The 25,356-nt window shown below is 50.4% G+C and overlaps 7 protein-coding genes across 7 annotated transcripts; 5 read left to right on the top strand and 2 right to left on the bottom strand.

Annotated features, from left to right (window-relative positions):
- Positions 1-911: 911 nt before the first annotated feature.
- Positions 912-1,798, top strand: TRIVIDRAFT_6850 (uncharacterized protein; the record flags this gene model as incomplete). Its single annotated transcript, XM_014101940.1, has 2 exons — positions 912-1,111; positions 1,198-1,798. Coding segments are annotated over 2 exons (801 nt in total), but the record flags the coding sequence as incomplete, so codon positions are not given.
- A 1,268-nt stretch (positions 1,799-3,066) lies between these two features.
- Positions 3,067-4,026, top strand: TRIVIDRAFT_37436 (uncharacterized protein; the record flags this gene model as incomplete). Its single annotated transcript, XM_014102054.1, has 1 exon — positions 3,067-4,026. The coding sequence occupies one exon, from the start codon at positions 3,067-3,069 to the stop codon at positions 4,024-4,026; it is 960 nt and encodes a 319-aa protein (XP_013957529.1).
- Positions 4,027-9,125: 5,099 nt separating this feature from the next.
- Positions 9,126-11,617, bottom strand: TRIVIDRAFT_148539 (uncharacterized protein; the record flags this gene model as incomplete). The annotated part of the gene is made up of 3 exons (XM_014102055.1): positions 9,126-11,138; positions 11,208-11,343; positions 11,460-11,617. Coding segments are annotated over 3 exons (2,307 nt in total), but the record flags the coding sequence as incomplete, so codon positions are not given.
- Positions 11,618-16,211: 4,594 nt separating this feature from the next.
- Positions 16,212-18,017, top strand: TRIVIDRAFT_56118 (uncharacterized protein; the record flags this gene model as incomplete). The annotated part of the gene is made up of 4 exons (XM_014102056.1): positions 16,212-16,452; positions 16,521-17,326; positions 17,373-17,604; positions 17,635-18,017. 4 exons carry the CDS (start codon positions 16,212-16,214, stop codon positions 18,015-18,017), a joined length of 1,662 nt encoding a protein of 553 aa, XP_013957531.1.
- A 1,526-nt stretch (positions 18,018-19,543) lies between these two features.
- Positions 19,544-21,871, top strand: TRIVIDRAFT_37783 (uncharacterized protein; the record flags this gene model as incomplete). Its single annotated transcript, XM_014102057.1, has 2 exons — positions 19,544-19,642; positions 19,832-21,871. 2 exons carry the CDS (start codon positions 19,544-19,546, stop codon positions 21,869-21,871), a joined length of 2,139 nt encoding a protein of 712 aa, XP_013957532.1.
- Positions 21,872-22,378: 507 nt separating this feature from the next.
- On the bottom strand, positions 22,379-24,212 carry TRIVIDRAFT_82465 (uncharacterized protein; the record flags this gene model as incomplete). Its single annotated transcript, XM_014102058.1, has 3 exons — positions 22,379-23,832; positions 23,904-23,951; positions 24,016-24,212. The coding sequence occupies 3 exons, from the start codon at positions 24,110-24,112 to the stop codon at positions 22,379-22,381; spliced, it is 1,599 nt and encodes a 532-aa protein (XP_013957533.1).
- A 561-nt stretch (positions 24,213-24,773) lies between these two features.
- On the top strand, positions 24,774-25,046 carry TRIVIDRAFT_139499 (uncharacterized protein; the record flags this gene model as incomplete). Its single annotated transcript, XM_014102059.1, has 1 exon — positions 24,774-25,046. A coding segment is annotated over one exon (273 nt), but the record flags the coding sequence as incomplete, so codon positions are not given.
- Positions 25,047-25,356: the final 310 nt, after the last annotated feature.

Below are 25,356 nucleotides of genomic sequence, written 5' to 3' on the forward strand. Positions count from 1 at the left end.
AGTCTCATCAGCCATGACGGCGTCTTACTCTAGCAAGCCCTCCCGATCAATGTGCATTAATACCAATAAGATCTCTCCTATCTACTTATCGCTTCGTCTCACTGCATGCAGCCAATCAAGCTTAAACCCTTTGCCACAACCGCCACACTTGTCACTCCCGGAGGATCAACCAACTCACACGAAGGATTCTTGACCCCAGCTGACTGTTTCACGTCTACCCTAATTCTTTGTCACTGCCACGGACGGACAAATCCTTAAAATAAATAAATAAATAAAACAAGGGACTTTGAAGTCATGGTTAAAATTCGGTGCTTAAAGGGGGCGAAACATGTGAAAACGAATTGAGTTGTGCTTTTTCAGGCTTAATGCGCCTTTGGCGGGCTAGTGCCCAATGGCGATGAGGATGGGCAGCCCCCCCGACTCTTGACTGTGAGGACGGCTACAGGGAAGAGATCCTTCTGCCATTGATCGCTGCATCATCGAAATGCCGACGGGTTTTGTAGATGTATAAAGACCGGGCGGTGGTTGCTAGATAAGAGCAAGAGTGCTGTAGACTTTGAGCCTGATGGCTTCGGAATAGCTGCACCACCACGACGCCAAGCAATAAAGCAGCGCCTCAATCCTGCCATCTGTCGTCATTGAAATCCATCATCCATCAAGAGGGAAGAAGAAAAGCCATGTCCAATTCCCAAGAGGAATCAACGGCAGAATGTATCCTCGTCGGCGAAGGCAGAGCAGATCTAGCAGGCATCGGTGTAAGTCAACCGCTCTCTCATCGCCAAAACCCGCAACCGCAAAACCCACGAGCTAAGACCACCTGAATGACACAGATCATCGTCGGCTTCGTCGGTCAGGCGACGATATCCCTGTGTCTTGCCCTCTGGGCCTTCTTCTTCTCTAAAAGCAGCGCCTTGGATGGCAACCATGCTCCTGGTAGCATTGAGTTTGCGATTGAGCAGAAGCGGCTTGAGTGTGTGTCTGATATTCTCTTGGTTGGCAACGATATTCAGATGATTCTTGGGGCGTCGTACATGATTTCTGTGTTTTCAGTGGCTAGCAGTATCGACACGTACCATTTGCATCTCGTGTTTGACATTGTCAGCTTTGTTGGGTAATGCCCCCCCTTTGTTGTTCCAACTTTCATCTCCATCCTTATTATCATCACTCACATCACCCTCATACTAACATTCATCATAGAGTCTCCAGCGCCGCCGCCCTCGTCTGCTGGACATACTGCAATGTCAGACTCCATCGCCCGGCCATTCCCCAAGACGTATCATCTCACCTCCTCTCCCGGCACTTCGCCTTCTTCCGCTCCGCCCACTTCACGCCCCGTCATCGCGGCGCCTATCTCTTCGCCATGATGTACCTCGTCCTCACCATCCTCCTCTGCACCAACCTCGACAACTGGTCCCTCGACCACGAGCCCGGCCGCTGCTACTTCACCCACCTGGTCACAACCTCTTCTGCCGTCCACCCATCTGCCGATATAATCTACGTTTCCATCACCGCCTCCTGGATGATCATCGTCATGCTCGCCGCTGCATTTTCCGGCGCCCGCTGGCGCCACTCTATCCTAATCCTCGCTTTCTTGCAGTTCCCCGTCCACCTCTACATGGCTCTGGCCTTGCGATCCGCCAACCAGGGTAAGCTCGAAGGCGAGGTCCACGAGAACAACTGGGACTTTGGCCAGACTACCGCCGTCGTGCTGCTGGCAATGGCCGTGCGAGAGCTCATCGATAAGTGCTCTGAGTTCTTCTTTTTTGAACGCGATCTTCGCAAGAGAGGCGCCCTGCCCAAGACGAGCGGAAGAGAGCGAAGCGACGCAGAGCAAAGCCACGAGCTTATGGGGATCTCCAGCGTGGAGGAAGGGACGGGTTATTATGGGGCGAGTGGTACTATGGATGAGGAGCGTTCAGGGGAGAGAGTTCCGCTTGCGAGGCCGGCGGCAAAAGCGACAGGGTCGGGAAGATAAAGGGGGGAGAGAGTGTGTGAATTTTCAAAGCTGCAGTAATACCCCAATGGCGTGTATTGGTATCAATTTCATAGACCATATCTATATGCATAAATGATGAATGGAGCACTTTTTGGGTTTCTATAGAGATTATTGCTTCCCTTTCATAGCTGCTGGAGGGTCGAAAGATGTCGTAATATACAAGGACGTGTAACCACTATATGCAAGAAAAGTAAGAAAAGTAAGGGTTGACCTGAATGCAAAGGTAAAAGAGTCAAATTCAATGACAGTACTCCCTCCGGCCATCAAGATGTATACAAACGCTTCCGTTGCTCATCAACCGTCCAAAATCTAGACATTTGTGATCTCTTACCAAGATGGGGACAATACTGCGAATTTTCCTTGTAGCCACATCTTTTAAACCATTTTTAGAGCCAATTCTGAGGTGATGATAGCTACTACCTTGATCCATGCTGTCTACAGCTTTTACTACAGCTGTTGGTGAAGTAATATTGCATTCAAGAAAATATGTGAGGTTGTCGCGTTTCAAGGTCCATGACGTAATAATGGATTGTTCATTCACGAGAGAAATATCTACACGTTCAAACGCCTTAATTATAGATTCCGACCTGTCTTTTTTCGGTTTTCAAATGCAACCCATATTCGCCACTAGCCACTGTATTCTTGAAGGAAAAAAAAAAAAATTCGCCAAAATTATTGTACTCTATGATCAACTTGTCCGAGCTCCGAGCGTCTCTCTTCAACGGCCGTTCCAAACGGGCACCGCCGTACGAATTATTGATCCGTAGTCCGCACGAGATTACCCTAGACCCGACACCCGCGGACACCATCCCCACAGCTGCCGAGGCCTCATTCAGCTCACAGCGAATAGGTAGGTATTGGCAAATAGGGATATACAAATTTTCGCATCAAAGGTATATGTATAAATACTAAGCCGTGTTCCTTCCATCAGTTCGTTTCTCATCATCATCTTCCCTCAGTGCCATTAGCATCATTCCAATAGTACCTTATTAGTCCTACGCAACGACTTATACATCTCGCAACACTATTTGAACACTTGAACACAGTCGCTTTTCACTTTTAATATCCCAATGTCTCAATCACCGCCAACTTACGCCGACCAACAGGCTTGGAGAGACATCCAGGCCTACCTCCCTCCCCGGCTACACTTCACCCCTGAGCACTCTCCCATCGAAGAGTTCTGGTCTCACCGCGGGCATAAAATTCACCTCGATCGATGGCCCAACCCTTCCTCAAAGGTCCGCCTCATCCTCCACCATGGAGTCGGAACGAACGGCCGTCAAATGTCCCTCATTCTCGGAGTGCCATTGCATACCGCTGGCTTCGACCTAGTCGCCATAGATATGCCGGGCTATGGATGTACACAAGTCTCTCCGAATAACAAGAACTACTCATACGATGAATGGGTCCAAATAGCGAGCGACTTTATCGACCACGAGTTGCAGAATGATCCTAGGCCAATAGTATTATATGGTCTATCGGCAGGCGGCATGCTCACCTACCACGCTGCGGCGAAAAGCAAAAAGGTCAAGGGCATCATAGGAATGACATTCCTAGATATGCGCAACCAACAGGTCGTTGACGAGACAGCCCTCAATTTCATAATGGCCCGAGTGGGAATACCTCTTGCCAAAGTGGCAAATGCCATGGGCTTGGCATGGTTTAAAATGCCCATGTCGTGGGCGAGCAAAATGCACGCGCTGGTCAACAATCCTTCTGCGCTCCGAGTATTTCTCAAGGACAAGTCGTCGGCGGGATCCATGGCGTCTATGCGGTTTCTGGCGACGTATGCCAATTATCAACCTGCAGTGGAATATGAGGACTTTGATGTGTGTCCAGTGTTATTAACGCAGCCGGCAGATGACAAATGGACACCTTTGCATTTGAGTGAGCTCGTTTTAGGGAGGATGAACAAGGTCCAAACCCGGATCGTTGAGTTGGAGGGAGCTGGGCATTATCCAATGGAAGATAGGGGATTGCAGCAGATGGCAGATGCTATCATTGAGTTTCTGAAGAAGTTGGAAGAATAATTAGGTATCGAATGCTTATCTTGGTGTTTAAAATGGTACCTCGTATTTAACAATTAGGTGTGAAGGTAGTTATTAATACAATACTTAAGTACATTCGCACTCCTCTTGAGAGGAAAAGGGCCGAGCAGTTCCCAAGTCTCCTGAGCTGAGGGTGATGAACCCCCAAGGAGGGCCTGAGTCGACACACATGAAAGCGGCAATGCATTGGTAGGCGCCTTTATGAAATTAGCCGTTAGAATCAGGGAGGTATAGCATGGATGCCAATATTCAAAGCACCGGTCTGTGACAACCGCGAGTTGCTTCTACTTAGGTACCTATTACTAAGATACTGACAAAATCACTGTAGCTACTACGAGAGATGAGCATATGGGTCGTACCTTCTGCCTCTGATAATCACGTGTCCCTCCTACTCTCTTTCCATTTCCTTAACCCAACATCCGTCTTCATCTTTCTTCGAGTTTCCAACATCCATTCAACTACTCTGATGCATTCTGCGCCTCATACCGCCTTCTAACACACAAATTTAATGTATTTCGAACCACTGAGCCCCAGTGAAGGAGAACATGTTTGATTTATACATACGCTGAGTTTCTCTTCCGCAAGCAATTTACATAGCTAGCTTGCGTAACTGATTCAGATAATTGACAGATACGTTCCAAATGCTCAGAGGCAAAAGTCCTTCTTCTTGTCCGCACCTCCTGATCCATTAATGAACAACGCCAAGAAATATCCAATCCAGAAATCACCCGCTTTCTCACCCGCTTTCTCATGACTCTGTACACACGCAGGTCATCTTTGCAGCACTAACAAGAACGTCTCGACTAGATTATTTGTCACTGCTCCCTCTAATGAAGCTTTGCAACTATGCTCCCAAGTATATTCATGTCATGCCCAAACCCGAGCTTCGAGTCAACGACGATCACTTCAGGCCTCTTTCTTCGACCGAGCAGCCCACAGACTAGCGTGGCAATTGCATGCTTTTCCCTAAACCGTCAACCATACTTGTTTCTATTGGTTTGTGGGAGCAAGACAAGAGACTGCAGGCAGGCGTGTGCACCAGAAATCTCGCAAAACGGCCTAGGTACTGATTGGACCCTGGTGGTGGCAAACTAATGCCGAAATCGACAAGATCGGCATTGAACACGAGAGCAAAGTTTGCCTGAAAATTGGCTGAACGGATGTATGTGGCAGCCTTCAGATTTGGCGTGACATTGGGAGTTGGTAGTCTTTTCAACCCCAGCACATGTCTTAGAACCCTCAATCTTCAAGTGAAGATGGAATAAATCTAAGATCACGATCTCGGTGACTTGAGTTCAGCGAGCACCCCTGGCAACGGAGTCTTGTGCTGGCCAACCCAGCATTGTGTGCCATTTATCGTATCAGCAGATGCCCCTCAGCCACGTTTCCTGAGCTAAGCAACGCAAGCTGCCAATGCTTTTGTGCTTTCTTGATGGTATACCAGCCGGCCGGTCTTGCCGGTCTAGTCTCCCGTCGTGGATCTAAGAGAGATCGGCGTTCCGGGGCATCCACTCTCGGGAGGATTCATCAGATGGGATGGCACATCAGCCACAGATAGCCTTCACAAAGATCATGCGTCGCATTTTCTTCGTGACCAGCATTTACAAGAAGTCATACGCACCTCCAACTCGGAATTCAACGTGCTAGTAACCCGTGTGACCCGCCATCAAACGACCAGGAGATTAAGCAATGTTTCACGGCACTCAAATGTGATCGAATGGACTTATTAGGAAAGGATGTTCGCAAATCTATTCAGTCAAGGGTTCTCTGCGGCCTACGATCAATGTTCTGGGCTCTATGAATTATCCAGCGAGAAACCTTGAACTGACTGGTGCCGTGCTGGCTGAGGCTGAAGGCTTAATGATACAATTGCATTGACACACATTAATTGCGGGAGAATCCTTCCAGAGTATCAGCCAATTCTAGCAAGGTATCACGCAGCTTGATATGGGCCCTTGGCAAATCCTATTGCCCAGCCGAAAGGGGAAGCTAATGTTTACCTACCATTTGCAGTGTGCATCCGCAAAAGTAAGGAGTCAGGAGCACTGCCACCTGCGACAAGCTCTTTTCGGAGCTTTATGGCCAGGCACATCAGCTGCAAAGTACATGCAGGAAGATTTCTTTCACGGCTGTTACAAGGGACCCTTGATCTACATTCCTCAAAATATGCCCGTAATGAGCGAAGTGCGAACAGGCAGTAACGCGTACGCTCAATTCTTCAACCTTACTAGCTGGGTATAAGTATCATCTATCACAATCTTTGGCTTCACCCTTTAACAGCCCTTTGAGCAAGATATTACCCGAATATACAACTGGTCAAATGTGTCAACTTTGGCTACCTACAGAGCATTGCATGTCATGACAGTGAGGCAAGATATGCAAATAACTCTTGTTAGGGAACACACGGACCTGGCCTACGTAGGTCTTTATCGATGGCCGATTCTGGTCTAATTCCGTCACAGCAATATAGCAGAGCGGTTCATCGACCGACTACGGGAATATTGCTGGTGCTTACCGCCAAACCGATTGTCAGAGTCGACTAGCCCTCTCCTTTGGCATGCAGCAACACTAACCAGCCTCGAAATAAAATCCCATGCAGCCATATGGGGGGGGGGGGGGTTGGTCCCGTTTCTTTGCTTGTATTTGACACCCTTGCAAAAATATACTAAGAGCAAAATCCAGCGGTTCCAGCATTGATAGCATGAAGAAGGAGAAGGAGGTAGAACAAGACAGACGGGATGGAAGATGCGGCACCGTTGCGACTTGGAAGCTTGGCTAGAGTTTTGCCGTGTCGTCCTTTCAATGTGTGCGCATTCTGTCCCCTGTCGATATTGTCTTACTCCGGGCTCAATATCCGGTGAGCCACACCCACTGAAAGAAAGCATTAGTCTTCTCTTTGGCGTGCAGTGTTATAGACACGCCCTTGAGAGAGACAAGCTCCGCACACCAGCCACGCAGCAACAAGCATCCAACCCCAGCGAGCAATCCAGACGCGCAACTCACTCGCCACAGCCAAAAGAAATACAGTAGCTTCTTTGCTGATCAGCATTGGGCTGGAGCGTTGGGCAGAGGGAGCCTGTCGGGCATTGAGTGCGACAAAACAGAACATTGGATGTGATTCTTTTGGCCCCCGTGCCGTCTGTGCCCTCAAGTGCCCCCAACAGAGACCCGGCCATACGATCCCAGATGCCTTTTACCGATGGCTGCCAGCAGCAAGCAGCGAGTCGATCGCCCCCTCGCCGCGACTAATGCATGGCATCGAGCAGCGGACACGGTGTGCGCCCACATGAGCCGAGAAGGGGGCCGAGCCAGAGCTTGCGAAAACTGTCGGGAGTTCACATCCACTGACTGTCTGCTGGCGATTTGTCGTGCGCTATTTTCTTCTCTCGCGCTGGCTTGACTCAACGGTGAAGCAGATGGGTGCGCACAGCTGATTCGCCAGTTCGCTAATTCCTCGACTGGGTAATAAGACTCATGCGTGATGCCTCGCATGCAAGCAGCACACCCTTTGCTTGGAAGCAAAGCCACAAGGTGACGAGTGGCCTCTTGCTCGACGTTGATCTTGGTCTCGTCTACGAATATCATATAATATCGGTTGGTACTGTACCAACAGGACTATTAGCAAGTTAGTACATACCAAGCATTTGGTGGATGCTCCAGACTCCATGCATATGTCCAAATTTAGCATCGCGGCAATCCACATGGCTTCTCAATGCCGTAACTGATCCTCGGTGGGTACACGTGTAGAAACACCAGGTCCAAACCACAACCATCCTTTTGCAATTTAAAACGCTCTTGTTTCTTTTTTGCAGAGACCGTACGGAGTACTATGTACGAGTACAGGAGAAGGGGGGAAGCCTTGCCGGTATGCAACCCATTGCGTCGCATACTCCTGCTTCCATCCAATATTCAACGGCTCGAGGCCCTTGCAAAAAAGGACGATGTGACCCATGGCATACATAGTAGATTGCCACGGCTCACAAGCTAGTGCTGCGGCTTTGAGGAGTGACCCAGTCACCGCGACCTTTTCCACCAAGCAAACGCAAATGTTGGGTGATACAGGCTATGACACGCATATCTGCTGCTTCACGCATTGCTGCAAAAGCAGGTACTACTCTGTACCCCGTCCGTGCAAAGCTTTTCGACTCTTCTCCTTTTTACTCAACGGGGGAGGATCCTGGCAACCTGGCAACTTTCAACATCCATACTAGTGACTCTGAGCTAGTGCCTGTACGACGTAGGCTGTTCTCCATATATGCCCAACGTCCCAGGGCTTATTGGGCCTTTGTCGAGTGGACGAAGCGATATCTGTACAAGTACGTACGAGTACTGTACAGGTACGAAGTACGAGTATGCCAAACTACCTACTACATACAGGTACATAGTAGTAGGCATTACACGCAAGGGCGGAGTTTCCCAACATGGAAAGCAGATAAACAAAGAGCTTGGGGTTCATCAAAAAAAAAAAAACAATGGCATTATCTGCGTGATGCATATTTGGTCATATTCCCATTAGGCGATGCATGTCCTGGCCTAAAGCCTTCCCATAGCGTGTATATCATGTCAACATCCCAGTCCTCCTACCCATTGTAATACCAAGCCAGACCAAGAGATGCTACCCAAAAAAGGCGAAATTAGTCGTGTGCTATATCCTAGCTAGATGCGTGTACAGCCGGATCCAAACCACCATATGAAATCAAAGAAACAAGAATCAGAAGAAAAATGAAAAAGAGAAAAAAGAGAAAGAGAAAGAGAAAATGAGCTGTTGCCAAACAGTAATGATCCAGTTGGGGGTATTCGAATGCAACAAAAGCAACCACAGATCATAAACTCAAATCCCGTCCAGCAGAATGTGAGTAGCCGACAAGGCAACCGTCCCACAGTTCCAGGTAAAGATGGGTATGCAATTGCAACATGGTAAATCCAAGGCGCCTTGGTATCTTTGAAATTATCATCAACACCTTCCAACGCCAGCACAATATCCCACTTCCATGCCCGCCTCGCTCGAATTACTGGGTTCCTAAAGGAGAAGAAAACAAAATTAGAAGAACAAGGACACGCGCCATCCAGTCGTAATATCTCTAAAAAATGAGCCGAAGAGCCAGGCCTGTCGGTATCGACGTGGGGACCTCGGGCCCATCGTCAATCGACATCTCCCAGTCTCGTTTGATGCTTGGTTGTTCCACCACATCCTCAATCTCGAGCTGCATATCTTGTCCTTCTCTCAACTCCTGAACGACATCATCGTCCATTTCGACCTCGATGCCAGTCTTCGTCACATGAATAGTCCGGACTATAAGGGATGCGTCGAGTCCCCACTTGGCGGCGATCCGGCCGTTGAGTTCTTGGAGCGTGCGCGATGAAAGATATATGGCTCTGTGGTATTCCTTCTTCCCAGACTCTGCTTTTCCCGAATAAGCAACGTAGAAGCATGCGACCGGTTTGGCTGGCCGTTCAGGTGGAGGTCGGTAAGACGGGTCGACGCCTAGAGCCTCGATCCATCCACTCAGAGTCCCGTCTTCCTCCGTTTTGCTGATTGTAGTGGGGTTCTCAACCCTCTTGACGCCGGTAGAATCAAAACCTTGCCACTGTAACCCGGAGCCGATGGCAGATGCTTGAGATGCTAGAGAGAGTGAGCTTGGGGAGGGGGACACCAAGGAACCGGCAACGGAGCTGTGTGTGCTGCGAGCCTGCCAATTGCTCCCTTCGCGCAAAAAGTCTGCCTTGCCCGGTAATGCTTCGCCCTGTAATGACACAGGATGCAGGTCGGGGTCATCAAGCTCCTCGCCCCGTAGATACAAAACACTCACAGGCCTTGTGCTCGTGAACATATCTTGGAGCGTCTGCAGTTTGAAGTGTAAATCCTCCTCCAATGTCAGACGGGGAGCTGCACCACCAGCAGAGCTGGTCGAAGACATGGACCAAGTTCTTTTGTGTTTCTGCTTGGCAGGTATCCCTGCTTTACCCAGGCCGCCGGCTCTCTTTCGTTTGAAATCTTTCAGCCCATTTTCCGCTTGCGCGATCTGCTGCTTGAGCTTGTCAATCGACTTCTTCACATGAGCAACATCGTTGGAAAGCTTCCGTTCAGCACCGTGGTCCCTGAAGAGCTTGACTTTGCAATAGCATGTCTCAGGGGCTGCATCCGGAGGCGATGGTAACTGATCCGAAGAGAAGAGGCTAGTCTTTGCACAGAGCCGTACAGGAATACCCTTGACACCTTTCGAGTGACTAAAGTCGGTCGAGAGAAAGTTGAAGCGGACAGGAATGTTAACTTCGGCGGCACCATTCAAGCCCGGCGTCCATATGACGGAAAACCCGTCAAAGGACGAGGATTCCAGATCCACCCGCGTTCTCTTGTCATCACCTTCGGCGGGTTGGCCAGCTTCAACATACTCAACGGCTTGTAAACGACCCCCTCTTTGATGGGCCTCATTTGTCCCTCTTCCCTCTTTCCACAAGCTCCAGCAAACACCCGGTTTCTGTCGCTGCTGTTCATCTTCAAATGATATGCGCACGTACGTTCTATATCTAGTACCGGGGCCGACAGGGATCATGGTGCCCGTATCGACGATAGATAACGTATAGGCTTGCCCCTTGTTCAAGTAAGTTACCGGGATCTCGGTGGCATGCTTTACCATAGCTGTGGGAGCATTCAGTGTTGAGTGAAACCGAAACTTCTCGGCAGAGGCCGGGAGAGGAAGAGCAATTGGGACTCCTGTTAGCTGCTGTGGGTGCAATGCAGAGGCAATCGTCGGAATTCGTTCTTCTGATGGATCAGAGTCCATTGGGGATGCATCGTGATCCATCGTCTCGTAACCCGTATCGTGATGTACGAACTCGGTTGGTACAAAGGCTGGTTGCGGGGGAGGTGCCTGGACAAAAGGGTCAAAGGGGGGGATCGGAAGAGTTTCTATTGCAGGGAAGCCTGCCAAGTTGGGAACTTCGATGCTTGGCTGGATGATATCGAGAGTCGTTGGTACGGATAATGGAGTCTCTAAGCCAGTGGTTATAGCCATTGCGGGAGGGGGGCCCATCTCTACCGCCTGAGGGGGAAGCAAGGTGCCCGATCCTCCAGGAGTAGGAGGATAATATGCCTGAGTACCTGCAACGCCGGTAACGTTTGGAACGCCGGCAACGCCAGTAACACCAGTAACGCCAGCGACGCCAGCAATGCCTGGTGTGAGGGGGTTGAAGGTGAAGGCATTGGCATCAAGAAGTGAGGGTGTAAATCGCCAAGGGTCATTAACAGCTCGGGGCGTAGGGTCCATGTCTCGAAAGGCTACATTCTCAATATGTGCTCTATCATATTCCTTGTTAGTACTTGGCCGAACCGAGCCGTTACCAACACAAGGCTGAAGCAACCAAGCGAAGCTTGACCATGAGGCACCGGCTTATTAGACGGAAGCGCAACCTACCTCTCATTAACTGGTGCATTGATAATGGGTTGAAAGACGGCAGTGGTTGCCTGAGAGATGGCAGGGGCGGTAGGCTCTGTGACTCCGGTAGAGACTTCTGGGAACTGCTGTCTGAAGTCTGCCAACAGCTCATCATCAGGCTTCCGCGCGCTTGTTCTACATGCGACAAATGACGTTAGTAAATCAAAGCTGGTAAGTAAGTCGAGGTTGCGCAGTTCCTATTATCAAGGAATATCCAGCAACGGCGCATCTATCCAGCTGCTGGGGCCATATCAAGTCGATTTGGAATTTCGAGGATGACACAATCCTTGGAGGGACATGGGCGATATGCTCGCGATGGGCAGTACGAGACAGATAGGAAGCACCTCACCTTGAACGAAACATGTTTACGGCGATCCGAAGCGCCTACGTGCCCCGAGGCGCTTATCAAGATTCAAAAAGAACCTAGGAGAAGCTTGTGAAATTCAACCCGACTTGGTTCTGTAGTGTTTCACGTAAAGATATTACTCCCGTCTGCCTTTTACGTATCGTCGCAACGTATAGGCGGTCGAGCAACTGGTGAAGAGGATAGTGCGATAAGCCGCATAGGACGCTTGTTAGGGGCGAGAGGGGAGGACACGACTATCACAACTCAGCAAAACCGGGGAGCTGGAGTTGGCTGTGACCGCGATCCTCATTCACCACCTCGGAGACTTCGCCGCCGCTGTAAGCGCAATGCCGGTGACACGAAGGCGCCCTTGAAACCGTTGGCAGCTCTCAAAAGCCGGACCGCCAATCCAGTAATGGTTGTAAGTCGTCTCTTTGTCGGGTTTGCGGCACGCGGGACGGGACGAGAGGATGAAGCGACGGGGATGTCAAAATGGCAGAAACGATGGTAGGAAGTGAAGAGAAGAAAAAGTATGATCAAATGGGCGAGCAAGAGATGTTGCCTCGAGGCCCCGTCGGCTGGTGATGGAGGCGCTGGGTCGGGTGTATATTAATTAGAGACGCAACTGGCGGCGGGGCCAAGCTTTCGATCTGGACGCTTTTTCCCCTAGTAGGAGCAGGCCTGATGTTCTGGACCGTCTTGGGCGTGGAGCCCCTGTGCTGTGCTTGTCTCGCAACGCTGTGGCTCGCCCTTGTCCCTGCTGTGGCTCCGTGCTTTGGGGGTGCCGTGGTTGGCCTTTGGGGGGGGATCTTTGTTTTTTTTTTTTTTTTTTTTTTTTTCCCTTTTTCCTTCGCAGCGGTGCTTGAGGATTTCTGGTGTGCTGGGGAGGGGGGTGGTGCCGCCATTGAGGGCTGCATGGGGCAGATGCGACAGCGGATCGAAAAGTCAGTGGTGAATCGGCACACCCCGAGGAGCGTTCTTAGGTTCATGGGCAGTAGCTTTATGCAGTGCTAGTCCCAGGAAGTAGTGCTGTCGATGGAGAATTTTCGCTGGAGCCGTAGCAGCTTAGCTTTGGTAGCTCCTCGTACAGTAGTGGCTGACAGAGGACTCAGGCACTCTTTCGGCATGTGGGTGCGCGCGCGCGTTTGGATATTTTTGCCTCACCCAATCAAGTGGTGGTAGGAGGCAGCCAGTTTTGTGAGTGAGCGAGAGAGAGAAAGGGTGGGAGAAAGATAGAGATGGAGGAGGAAAGAAAAGAGAGAGTTGAAAGACGGAAGAAGAGTTGTAGTGGTAGAAACAGAAGTTTGGCGATGATGGAGTATACCTTACCTAATAGAAGATGGAAGGAACTCTTATTCGTCTTACTCGTACTACCACGGGGGGAAACGAGGTAGGTGGGATTGATTGAAAAATGGAAGGCAGCAGGTACGGACGGTGATACCAGGCGTCGCATTTCACAAGGAGAGGAGCTATCAGAGGGACCTATACTAAGGGAGAATTCACACTGTGCAGCGCATGTGGGAGTCCTGTAATATGATGGCCCGCCTTTCTTCGTATCTCTCTGTATAGTCTGTACAGTACAGTAGGTAGAACTCGCATCGTGTGCTGGAGAGGTTGAGGTACTAATCAGCACTACCAAGACGGCATCGTCTGCATGCACACCGAGCCCGTCAAGTGGCCACGAGAGCTTGCGCCGTAATACTGTGCTCGTGCATTTCCCGCATTGGGTTGGAGTACTGCCCAGTGCTTGTCACAGTGCGAAATACCACCCGCTAACTGCTAACTCTCCGGACGGTAGCACCACTCGACAGACAGCATCTGAAGCTGTATCCGGACAATCCTCCGTTCAGCAGACAATTCGATGTCGCCAAAACGCCAGCGCTCTGCTAACGCTGCCTTAGCACTTCCAGCACACGTTACTTGGCAACTTGGTTACTTAGCCAGTACACCGTCTCATTCCTCGGCGCCACCAGCCCCGAGGCTCCCTGTCTTGTCTTTACGTCGAAATCAATTTGCTAGCGCGAGACTGGCCAAGATGCACCGGCCCTCGCTAGCCTCGCTTTTCCACTATGCCAACACCCCTCTGGTTCGTTTCGCTTCGCGTCGTTTTGTTTTACGGCTGGTATGGGAGCTTGTTCAATAATCAACCGTTTTATTCCAGCAGTCTGAATGAGATGCAAGCATGTGCCCGCAGCCGCTTGATATCTCATCTCTGCTGGAGCTGGACGAGTACTCCATAATACGGTATTGTCTGGGTGGGTAAAGCAGCATCTCTTCCGGCCGGCGTCCAAAAAACTCTACAAGCGAGTTCCGTATCCCGGGGTTAGCAGAAATCCGGCATGTCAGAATCAATGCAACTATTGCTACTCGTACTCCGTCTTTACATAGTAGCACTTACATAACACCAAACGTCTTTAGATGGTGCCCTTACATCCAAATTTGCCCGCTTTTGCTAACACCAGTTGGTAGCAGGTACTTGCGAATGCTTCCTACTAGCCTTTCATGTAGTATGCGGAAGCCTTCGGAGGTTGCTATCCGCTGTCCCACGCTCGGCCTCCCGGTGCAGCGAAGCCCTGTCGAATCTCCGAAGCAGGGTGTGGTCCCAGGATGAAAAAATAAGAAGCACATGGAAGGCGTTTCTTCATTGCCTTAGCGGCCAGACCGTTGCAGGCCGTGTGGCTGTGCCCGTGCAGATACAGAGAGGCATATGTGCTTGTATGCAAGGAGCACAGAATGCTGCTGTCGCCGCCTATTTGTTGTACAAGGGCTATCTGTGCTCTGCTTGGTATGCCCTTGCTTGCATTAAACCGAAGCATTCCAAACGGAGCACAGAGGCACGGTGCGCCCAAAGCTTTCGCCAATCAGCTACGTGTCTTATACTCGTACATATATCGGCGCGCTCACTCGCTAATGATTTTTTTCCCAAGTGGAAAAAAAAAAAAAAGAAAAAGTCCAAGGGGGCTAGCCACGGCATGGCATCTAAGAGGGTGGCGATTTCGCAGGCCGCTTGCTTGGCCGCGCAATCTATGAGCAATTCCACCCTGTCATTCTTTAGACCACAATCCCTGCTTGTTTCTGGCATCCAGAAAGAAATTCATAATTTCATTTGGGCAAAGATGCATTGGGTCTCCATCTTCCGGCTGCTGGTTGACATCAGCAATCTTCAGGCTTCGAGGGACCATCTACTGTACACTGACTCACATTTAACCTAAAACACTTACCATCAGCCCTACACGCTGACTCGGCTCCATTCCAATTTTTTTCTATAGCACATTAGAATCTGGAGGCAGAGCTGCCGGGCCGCTCGAAGAAACACATGAGCCTCATCAACCCGCTCAGTGGGGGTCATTTAACTGTTTGAGCCTACAGATGAGCCTCCAGCCACCTTGAAGCTCTCAACTTTTCATAGCGGTCCGGGGTGGATTTGTCGAAGTCGTATGATCCGGAAGTGGCAGCCGGATAGGTAGGCACTCATAGGCTCCCAAGGTGGCAAACTGTGGCTTTTCGGGCATCGAAATTTCACTGCCGTGATGATGCTGATTGGTAGGCATAGCATTGAAGCTACCGAGAGGTTTATGCAACTTAGTAAACATCCTAGAGTTATGGTAGGATGCAAACTTTATATAGATGAGAGGTATCTTATCTATCACCTTTTTTGTACTACTGGATTGCATCGGCGGGAAGAGGAACTACGGGAATGATGATCTGGATGTGGTCGATTCAATAGTTGATGGATGGAGTCGCCTTGGTGCATCAGTATGCCTCTACATCATGTACAGATTACAGACTGTCTAACTACTAGGTAGTACCTAACTAAACACCTTTCACGTATATACAAAAAGTACAAATTACTGCAACTATAATGGCGGACGAGACATACATACATGTACGTGCATTAAGTAGGTAGGCTTTCACAACTCTCGGTGGGCATCTGTGAGACGGCGGACTTGGCACTTTGAGAGACACCCGGTGCAAAGCCGACACTAACCCATCCCTACAGGATGTCACAAATCATTCTTGGGCACTCAATCGCTTCATTTCAATGGAGCCGTTATTATGTATTCCTATTAGGGGTTATTTATTTATTTATCTATGTATCTCCAATGTCGGTAAATCGGCAGAAAACAACTAGAATAGATCTACAAGTAACTTTGGGGCTGGTGCTAAGCCAACCCCGGACTTTTTTTTTAAAGAGGGTCCAACAACTGGAATACCTGTATCGACAACCTCCTTTGCGCCAATCCCTCTCTTATCATCAATGTTCAAATCTACCAATCTACCATTATCTCATAATCTTTCTGGCATCCCGTCACATCCGCCCTCTTGATTCGCCGTAAATCTGTCATATGGCTCTAAAATCGCAGGTTTAGAATTCCATTGTCATAATGGAGGCCTCCCTTCCATACCACGAGCCAGGAATCATCACGATCCTTATCCAGGCATCCTTCCTCCTTGTCCTCAATGTCGCCAATTTTGTGCTCGATCATAGTGTTTACTGCGGTCTCCTTGGACAGATATTCGTAGGAGTTGCCTGGGGAACACCCGGAGCCAAATGGCTGAGCGCAGAAGTTGAGCATGTTGTTGTCCAATTAGGCTATCTTGGATTGCTGCTCTTGGTCTACGAAGGTAAATCCTACCGAGCTATTCCATCGTTTTATTGATCTATAGCAATCTAATCCAATCTACCCAAATAGGTGGCCTGTCGACCTCTCTAAAGGCCCTCTGGGCCAATCTTTGGCTATCTTCATGTGTTGCCATTACTGGTGTCAGCGTGCCCATGGGCCTCTCTTTCGTCCTCCAGAAGCTCAGTGGCGCGACCCCTCTCCAGGCGTTTGCTGCTGGTGCAGCATTGTGCTCTACAAGCCTTGGAACGACATTCACGGTGCTTCGATCAACTGGTCTGATCACGTCCAGGCTTGGCATCGTGCTCACAAGTGCCGCCATGATGGATGACGTCGTCGGTCTTATCATGGTCCAGATCATCTCCAATCTGGGATCATCCGCCTCCGAAATCAGTGCCGTCACTATCGTTAGGCCACTCCTAGTATCCATCGCCTTTGCCGGGTGCGCTCCTCTCGTTTGCGTCTTCATGGTTAAACCGCTCACGCTCTGGTTGAACTCTTGGCGGATAAAACATCCTCAAGGTCTTATCAATCAACTTCTTAACAAAAGGGGAACACCATGGATCATCCACGCTTCCGTTTTAATTGGCTGTATTGCTGGGTCAACATACGCAGGTACTTCTAACTTATTTGCTGCCTATATTGCGGGTGCGGCCATCAGCTGGTGGGACTCTGAAGTATCCCATCCTGCTAGTGAGAAGACAGCAACGGGAACACCACCTCCAGTGCAAGACCAGACTGCTGGACGATCAGAAGCAGACAATTCGAGGACTTCTGAGCCTGTACCAGAGCCCAAGCAACTGGATACATCTGGAATCGCCATTTTCGAAAGATACTATTTGCAGCCACTTGATAGGGTTTTGAAGCCATTCTTTTTTGTAAGTGATTCCCTCTAACAACGAAGAAATTCTCTAATTATTTAAGGCATCAATTGGTTTCTCAATCCCCATTACCGAGATGTTCAAGGGCTCCATCGTGTGGAAAGGGATTGTATACACCACTCTAATGATGGTCGGCAAGTTATTATGCGGTGTCTGGCTCCTCCGCATTTCCGTAACATCCCTTCTACCTACTAAATTATTAGCCTTTATCAAGCATCCTAAATTACAAATGGCACATTTCTGGGGACGAATTCACGAAAAGCCTAAGGCGTCCCGTAACTCGACTTCTTCACGCGCAGCTCAAGTCCAGGAACCCTCGCAATCATCGCAATCAGGCCGAGAGGCGACCACGCAAACGGCAGCCTCGCATTCTAACCCTGCGGGAACTAACCCGCGATCAATTTACCCTGCCTCAATTTTAGGCTGCGCAATGACTGCTCGTGGCGAGATTGGTTTCTTGATTTCATCCATCGCGGAGAGTAACAAGATATTCTCTTCGCCACAAGCCAAGGATGGAAAGAGCTCGGAAATATTTCTCATTGTTACGTGGGCTATAATGTTGTGCACGATCCTGGGCCCTTTGTCGCTGGGACTAACAGTCAGACGAGTGAAGAAGCTGCAGCAGGGCGTTGAGAAGCAGGGTCACCTTGTTCAGAAAGATGTGCTTGGTGTCTGGGGCATGTCTTGAGGCACAACCGCAGTGGGCTTAATGAAATAACGAACTATGATAACACCAGTAACTATAATCCTTCGAAGAACCCTCGCGAGCTCCCCAACCAGGCCGAGAGGCAACCACGTAACAACCACGCAACGACTACGCAGACGACAGCCTCGCATTCTAGTCCTGCGGCGATTAATTTGCGATGACCCATGGCATAGATTTCCACGGCTCACAAGTAAATTATTTACGCCAATATTTCATCGGTTTATCTTCTTACCCAACACTATGTATAACCTTGAAGATAGCACAACGCATAAGATCGAGAAGGAGTTGAGCATTACAATGAGCTGTTCAGAATAGCAGTTGAAATGAGTATATGGCATTCGCTGTCTTCGTCTTAGAAAATCTTAAGTTATAGCCTATCGTTCTCAGACTCTCAATCTTAAAGAGTCTGTTATAATATGTCCAGCCTTTCTTCCTAATCTATTATTAGGACCTCTTTCTTACAGATCTCAGCTTTCAGGTCTTTAACCTCGTCCCGTAAGCCCTCCACTTAGTTATTGTGATCTTAGCCCTGAGAAGCCTGGGGCTGTAGTTCCTTAATATGGGACTCACGATCTTAGAGATTCTGTTGTAGTATGTCTATCTTAGCTTGCAGTTCGTTGGAGTTGGCGTGCTGTAATAATACGAGCCTTAGCTTCGCTTATACGCGTATTCAGACGATGAAACTGTGTATTGTTGACGAACAGTTGATCATTGCCGGTAAAAAACGTGCTCAAGAACTGGCGACGAAGTGGAGGCTCTGACCATGTTTGCTTCCAAGAATCAGTGGAACACTCTTGGTATTGACACCATATACTGCAAAGCGCTGATTTAGGAATCTCATCTCCAATACCCTGCAGTTCTGTACGCGATAATACCTACTAGGTATAAAATAGAATACCTACAGCAACTCAGCACCTCAAATCGGCTGTCCAGCGGCTCGTACCTAAAATTTAAAGCTGCCTAGATAGTAAGAATAGTAGATGCTACTGTAATAAGGTGTTAATAGTACTGATTCCATTGCGTGCTCCTTCATTTTATGCATCCCGCTCTCTTTATCGTTCCTCATCGAATTCATTACACCGTTCTTCCGATCCCATCGGCTCCATCCGGAGTCAAGGGCCAACTGATGGTTTAGGCTTCCCTTCCGTTTTCTGTCTGGGGCTTGAGTCGAGAACTTTGCTCCCACGTACGTTTTCATTATCTTTTGCTTTATCTAGTAATCGTATAATTCTTTCCAATGTTAGTACTTAATTATACGAGACGGCACTTGTGACTCAAGATTAAGCTTCCATCCTATAAGGCACCACTAAAATACGGTAGAAACGCATATGCCGTGGCGCTACCCCACCATTGGACGCCACACCGAAAGCTTCACCGCGGTGAGAAATTTCCACCACAGCCCTTGCTGGTTGAGTCACCATGCTTGTCGCAAATCCATCTCTCCCACCATAAATCCCCAATTCCACGCGCTCGTCGCCGCTGCATCTCTTTGCGCCGGGCTTTTCACCATGTCGCACAAGGGAAAGAACAGCGCCAGCTCGGCAAAGGGCAAAAAACCCGCCAAGTCTGGCGCAGAGAGCAAGGGCGAAGATGTTCTGCAGGCTGTGGTGCGTTCAGTCATCGCGGGGTTCTGCTGCAGCGATAGCTAACCAGTGGTCGGTTTACAGGTTCTCGCAGACTCGTTCCAGGATCGATTCAAGCCCTTTACAGTAGAGAAGCCAAGAGTATGTGGACCTTGCCAATCCTGAGGAGCTTGGTTGAGAATACAACCGACAGCTGACTCCTTCCAACTACAGTGTCTTCTGCCGCTGGCAAACACCCCTCTTATCGAGTATACGCTCGAGTTCCTGGCCATGAACGGCGTTCAGGAAGTCTACATTTACTGTGGCGCACACACAGACCAGGTCGAAGACTACATCGGTCGCTCTAGATGGACGTCGTCGTCAAAATCTTGCCCGTTTTCGGTGCTCCAGTTCGTTCGAGTTGCCGATGCGAGGTCGGTTGGCGACGTTCTCCGCGACATGGACAAGCGATCGTTGGTGGACGGTGATTTCCTCCTGGTACATGGCGACCTGGTGTCGAACCTGATTCTGGACGGCGCCTTGGCAGCGCACCGAAAACGAAGAGAGACGAGTGCCGCGAACATCATGACCATGATCTTGCACAGCGGAGGGCCCGCAGATCACAGAACCAAGACAAACGGAATCACTCCCGTGTTTGTGGTGGACACCAAGACCCAGCGCTGTCTTCACTACGATGAGATGAACCCCCTGCAGAGCGACCACTACCTTTCCATGGATCCTGCCATTGCTGATGAGCTGTCGACTGAGTTCGAGGTACGAGCCGACCTGATAGATGCTCAGATCGACATTTGCACCCCCGAGGTCTTGGCTCTGTGGTCAGAGAGCTTCGACTATGAACTGCCGAGGAGAAACTTCCTACATGGGGTGTTGAAGGATTGGGAGCTTAACGGCAAGATGATCTACGCTGAAATCTTCGAGGACGGATATGCTGCTCGGGCAAGCAACCTGCAGATGTACGACTCCATCAGCAGAGACGTTCTAGGCCGATGGACATTTCCCTTTATCCCTGAAAACAACATCATGCCCAAGCAGGCGTACAAGAAGCACAGCAATAATGTTGTTATCGAGACTGGCGCATCTCACGCAGCAGACGCCAAGCTCCAAAACTCCGTCATTGGAACCGACTCGAGCATCGGATCCGGAAGCAAAATCGTCAACTCTATCATTGGCGCTGGTTGCAAGATTGGCGCCAATGTCACGCTGGAGAACTCGTTCATTTGGAACGGCACCACCGTGGGAGACGGCACCGTTATCTCACAATCTATCCTGGCTGGCAACGTAGTCGTCGGTAAAGGCTGCACAATACCTACTGGATCGCTCATCTCCTTCGGCGTCCACATTAGCGACTCCATCTCCTTTTCTACCGCCGCGGTGCTCTCAACCGTTACTTCCATAGGCAAACAGGTCACCAAGGACACCAACCTGCTCGGTCCTGACAGTAACGCAGCCCCCTTCTTCGATCCTGAAGACGACGAGCTCGACGACGAAGACCCCTCCAGACTCCAAAAGTCTCTCATCTACTCCCTCGCAGACTACAACCTATCCACCTCCTCCATCTCAACGTTTGCCTCCGACGTCGACTCGGACGATGACAACGACAGCAACTTCCTTTCCACCGACGTCGCCCACTCCAACAGATCACGTCTCTCGTCTTTTGCGTCAGACGACTCGGCTGGCAAGATGTCCTTCCACGCCGATGCCGTCCACGGTCTGCTCGACGCCCTGCGCGCCGAGTCTGGCGACTTTGACTCTGCCAAGTTGGAATTCATGGGTCTGCGTCTGGCCAACAACGCATCCGATGCCATGATGCGCAAGGCCGTCGCAACGGCGTTTACCCGCCGCGCCGTGGAGCTCGTTACCCCCGAACACGGCGGCCTCGACGCCAGTAAGGCGGCGGACAAGGCCTTCACCGCGTGCAAGGGCGCATCCAAGTTCGTCAACGAGGTTGGTGTTGGCGGCGGCGAGTCGGCGCAGATCGAGTTCATCCTCGCCCTGCAGCGGGCCTTGCAGCATTACTCCAAGGGCCAGGAGCAGAGCAAGACTGCTACGCTTCTCCCTGCCATGCTGCAGCAGCTCTACGCTCTGGATATCTTGGAGGAGGAAGGAATTCTGGGCTGGTGGGCGGATCCACGTGCGGTGGAGGGTGAGTCTATGGCTGGATTGAAGGAGAAGTGCAGAGTGCTGGTCGAGTGGCTTGAAAACGCAGAGGAGGAAGATGACGACGATGACGACGACGATGATGACAGTGATTAGACAAACCAAAAAGTAAAAAGTAAAAAAGGATAGGCACAATGAAACAAGGCAAATAAACCAAGACAACAAAAGAAAGACGGGGAAGAAAGAGCAGCAAAGAAAAGGGGGCATTTAGACAGCTAGCGAAGTTCGCCCAAGCTGGGTATCATCATATATTGCCTCATTGATAAGCTTAATCCGAATATGCCTTGAAAAAAAATCAATCCCGTCCCTCTCCCCTCCGACCCTTATCTCAATGTGCATGTTCCCTAAAGCGCCATTTCGCCCTGAAATTGCCTGAAATGCCCTCCTTGAACGCAATTTGGGGGGGGTGATGAAGCAAAAGACCCATATCCTCCGTCGTTATCAGTACCGTACATAAAACGAGAAAAGAAAAATGAAAGAAAAATGAAAGAAAAATGATGCCTTGGTTTGGACATTCTTCTCCTCCAGCTCGTCCAGACTTCAGAACGCTAGCTATGTTCATATCCATGCTAGATATCGATATAAGCAGCAGCCATCCTACTTCTAATAGTAACTCTGTAGATCTGAACCGTTGGATGGCTGTCCGCCCATTGGTCGACCCCGACCAAAGGAGCTCGAGGCTCCAGCATCATTCGCTGCTTGGTGACCCTTGGGGTCAACGTCGTCGAGAGATCGGTAGCCATGGCCACCGCGGCCGCGTCCACCTCGTCCACCCCTGGAGGCACGATGGCTTCGACTAGGGTTTCCACCCTTGTTGCGTCCCCTACCAGAGTGAAAGCCTCTGGTCTCGTTTCGGCCGGTATACTGCACGGACCGAGCCGCCCACTCTTCGTCTGCATTGTGCTTGCGCTTGTGAGACTTGTTGGCGAAGAGACTCTGGTATTCGTCTTCCTTGGGATCCTCTGCCTCAATACGAAGGATCACCTTTTCGCCGACAGTTGTCTCAAACGAAAAGCGCTCTTCTACCGGCACAGGCTGCCAAGCAGTAATCTTCCCAGCATCCATAGGGCGAGCGCCTTTTCTAAGGGCAAGCACGACAAGTGGTATGGGATTATCGGTGTGAAACTTGGCAGTATGCGGCACAGGACGCACACACGCAGCCCAGACGGAGTTGTCAAAGCAGGCAGTGCCGGTGACTTCCCACAGCATCTTGCTGCCCATGCCGCCAACTTTTTCGAGTATGCTGGTGGGGCATGGCCTGGGGCAGATGAGGATATTGTTGGCGTGGAACTTGAGGTCGTTATTCGACACGCCAGCTGGGATTTTCGCAAGCTTCAAAAGCTTCTTGATGTCATCGGCGCCTATCATGTAGCTCGTGAAGAAGACTGTCTTCTTGATCATGAGCTTGCTCTTGGAGGAGGGCTCCTTAGTCAGGGTAGCGTTGTGTTGGTTGATCATGTGCTGGACTTCGGCGACTTCAACGACAGGATCAAGAAGTGTGGACGAGTCAACCACCTGGACAACGTCGGCCGTTATGGGCCCTCGCGTGGGCGCTTCAGTCTGACGCCTGTTGTATTCGGCGAAGAAGTCTCGGAATCCCTTTGTATGCCGCGGGCGATCTTCGTACACTTTGATCTCAGAAGCTTGCTGGTACGTCTCCATGAGAGCCTCGAAAAACAGCTGCTTGAAGTGCATTGTGTTCTGGAAGGTCTGATTTGATGGGCTGACCCTCGGTTTCAAGCTGACCATGTCGAACTCAAGCCCTTTGCTGGTCACCATCTTCTTGATCAGCTCGCCAAAGCCATGCTCAGAGCGGCCCGTCAACAGCACGCAGAGGGCATCTGGTTGCTTTGTGCTCAGCTTGACAAGGTCAGCCACCTTTTCGTTCCACCAGCCCTCCCAAGCTCGCTCTTCTTCCTTCTCGGCGCCCTCGCCAGTGGCTGCGAGGATGCGGTTGTCATGCCACCACCCGCCATTAGAAAAAGCTTCTTGGGTCGCGAGCAATCCTATCGTCGGACCGGTCCACAGGGTCGGGTTTGGCATGGGAGTTCGGAACACTAAAGGTTTCTCAAGGTCAGCCTTGGGAATGGAGTTTAGCTGGTGGTGGGAGTGCAAGAGGTAAACGCACGTGTGTTGTCGAAATCGTAGACATGAAGAACTCGGATCTTGTCAACAGCTAGAAGGATTAATTAGCCCATAAGCCCGCAAAAGGAGCGCATGCAGCATGCAGCATGACGAACCTGGGAGCTGCTTCGTCAAGATGGACCATCGCCCAAGTGCCGTGACTGTGAACTGCGAGCTTTTGGCGCCATGGTATGCGCTGTACGCCGATGCCATGGCGCTCGATAGAGAGGAAGAGAAACGGCGAAGACGAGCGGCGGCGGTGATGCTGCGGGATTGGAGACTGCAATGCGTCTGGTCGCGGCCTGAAGTTGAGATGCAGGCGCTGGGCCGAGAATTTTGGACCAAGCAGATGTCGCGAGTCGAGTTGGAATTTCTTCGCTGTATATAGCTTGAGGCGCCTATAGGTCGTGTGCAACGCCTGGCCCTTCTGAAGGGGACCTGCTTTAGCGGGCTATGCACTGGAGGTCAGCAGCAATACGGCAGTGGCTGCTCATCTCCCGTCATATCCATTCGAGGGGCCTACCCTGCATTCATCTCATTTCTACCAATTCATGTTCGTGTGAAGAGCAATTGGAACGGCGTTTGGGAGACTTTTGAGTTTTGCTGCTGCGTCTTGTGTCTGATGTGAGATTATCTCATCAACTCTGTTGTTTTTAGCTGATGAAGCCGGCGGTAAGCTGATCGACTGAACTTACTAGTGATGAGGGTGGCGATTGGGTTGGCAGCTCCCACCCGCGTTATGTGCTTGATCCCAGGCCAGGTTAATCTATGAAAACGGCAGAGTCGGGGCTTAACCTGGCGAGTGCATGTGATCTCATCCCATCGACGCGATCCAGCCCTGATCCTTTATTTTATACTTTCCATGGCATCTCCGGCTAGCGCAGCCGTGCGTTTCCTGGCTGGTTCCAAGAAGGCGCCTCAGGGCATCTTGCAGCTGCGACTGCATGTCAAGCCGGGGGCGAGCAAGACCAGAGAGGGCATTCAGATGGTCACCGACGACGTGATTGAACTTTGCGTTGCGGCTCAAGCCAAAGACGGCGAGGCCAATCAGGCGGTGATTGAGGTCCTCAGCGAGGCTCTGGACATTCCCAAGTCGAAGTTGGTTCTGGCTCAAGGCGCGAGATCGAGAGATAAGACGGTGGTTGTGCAGGAGATCAAGGGCGACGGGACAGCGTATGCCAACACAATTCTCGAGCTGCTTCATAAGGCTAGCTCCGAGGCCTCATGATGGTTGATAGCGCGCTTTTCTATATGGCGAGAGGTTCGTCGCTGGATAAAATCCACATGGTTCTATTCCCTCACCTTCGCCGGTGACTCAACGCCGCTCACCCCGCCATTCATCAATATTCGAAGCTGGCTACTACTTTGTACATGTACCTACCTACTTCAACATGCATGACATCAATACCTATTTAATAAACCTTGGAGCCAAATGCTTCACCCCAGTGCCGTTCGAT

This window comes from Trichoderma virens (assembly GCF_000170995.1).
Source record: "Trichoderma virens Gv29-8 chromosome Unknown TRIVIscaffold_5, whole genome shotgun sequence".
In the NCBI taxonomy this organism is placed as follows: domain Eukaryota; kingdom Fungi; phylum Ascomycota; class Sordariomycetes; order Hypocreales; family Hypocreaceae; genus Trichoderma; species Trichoderma virens.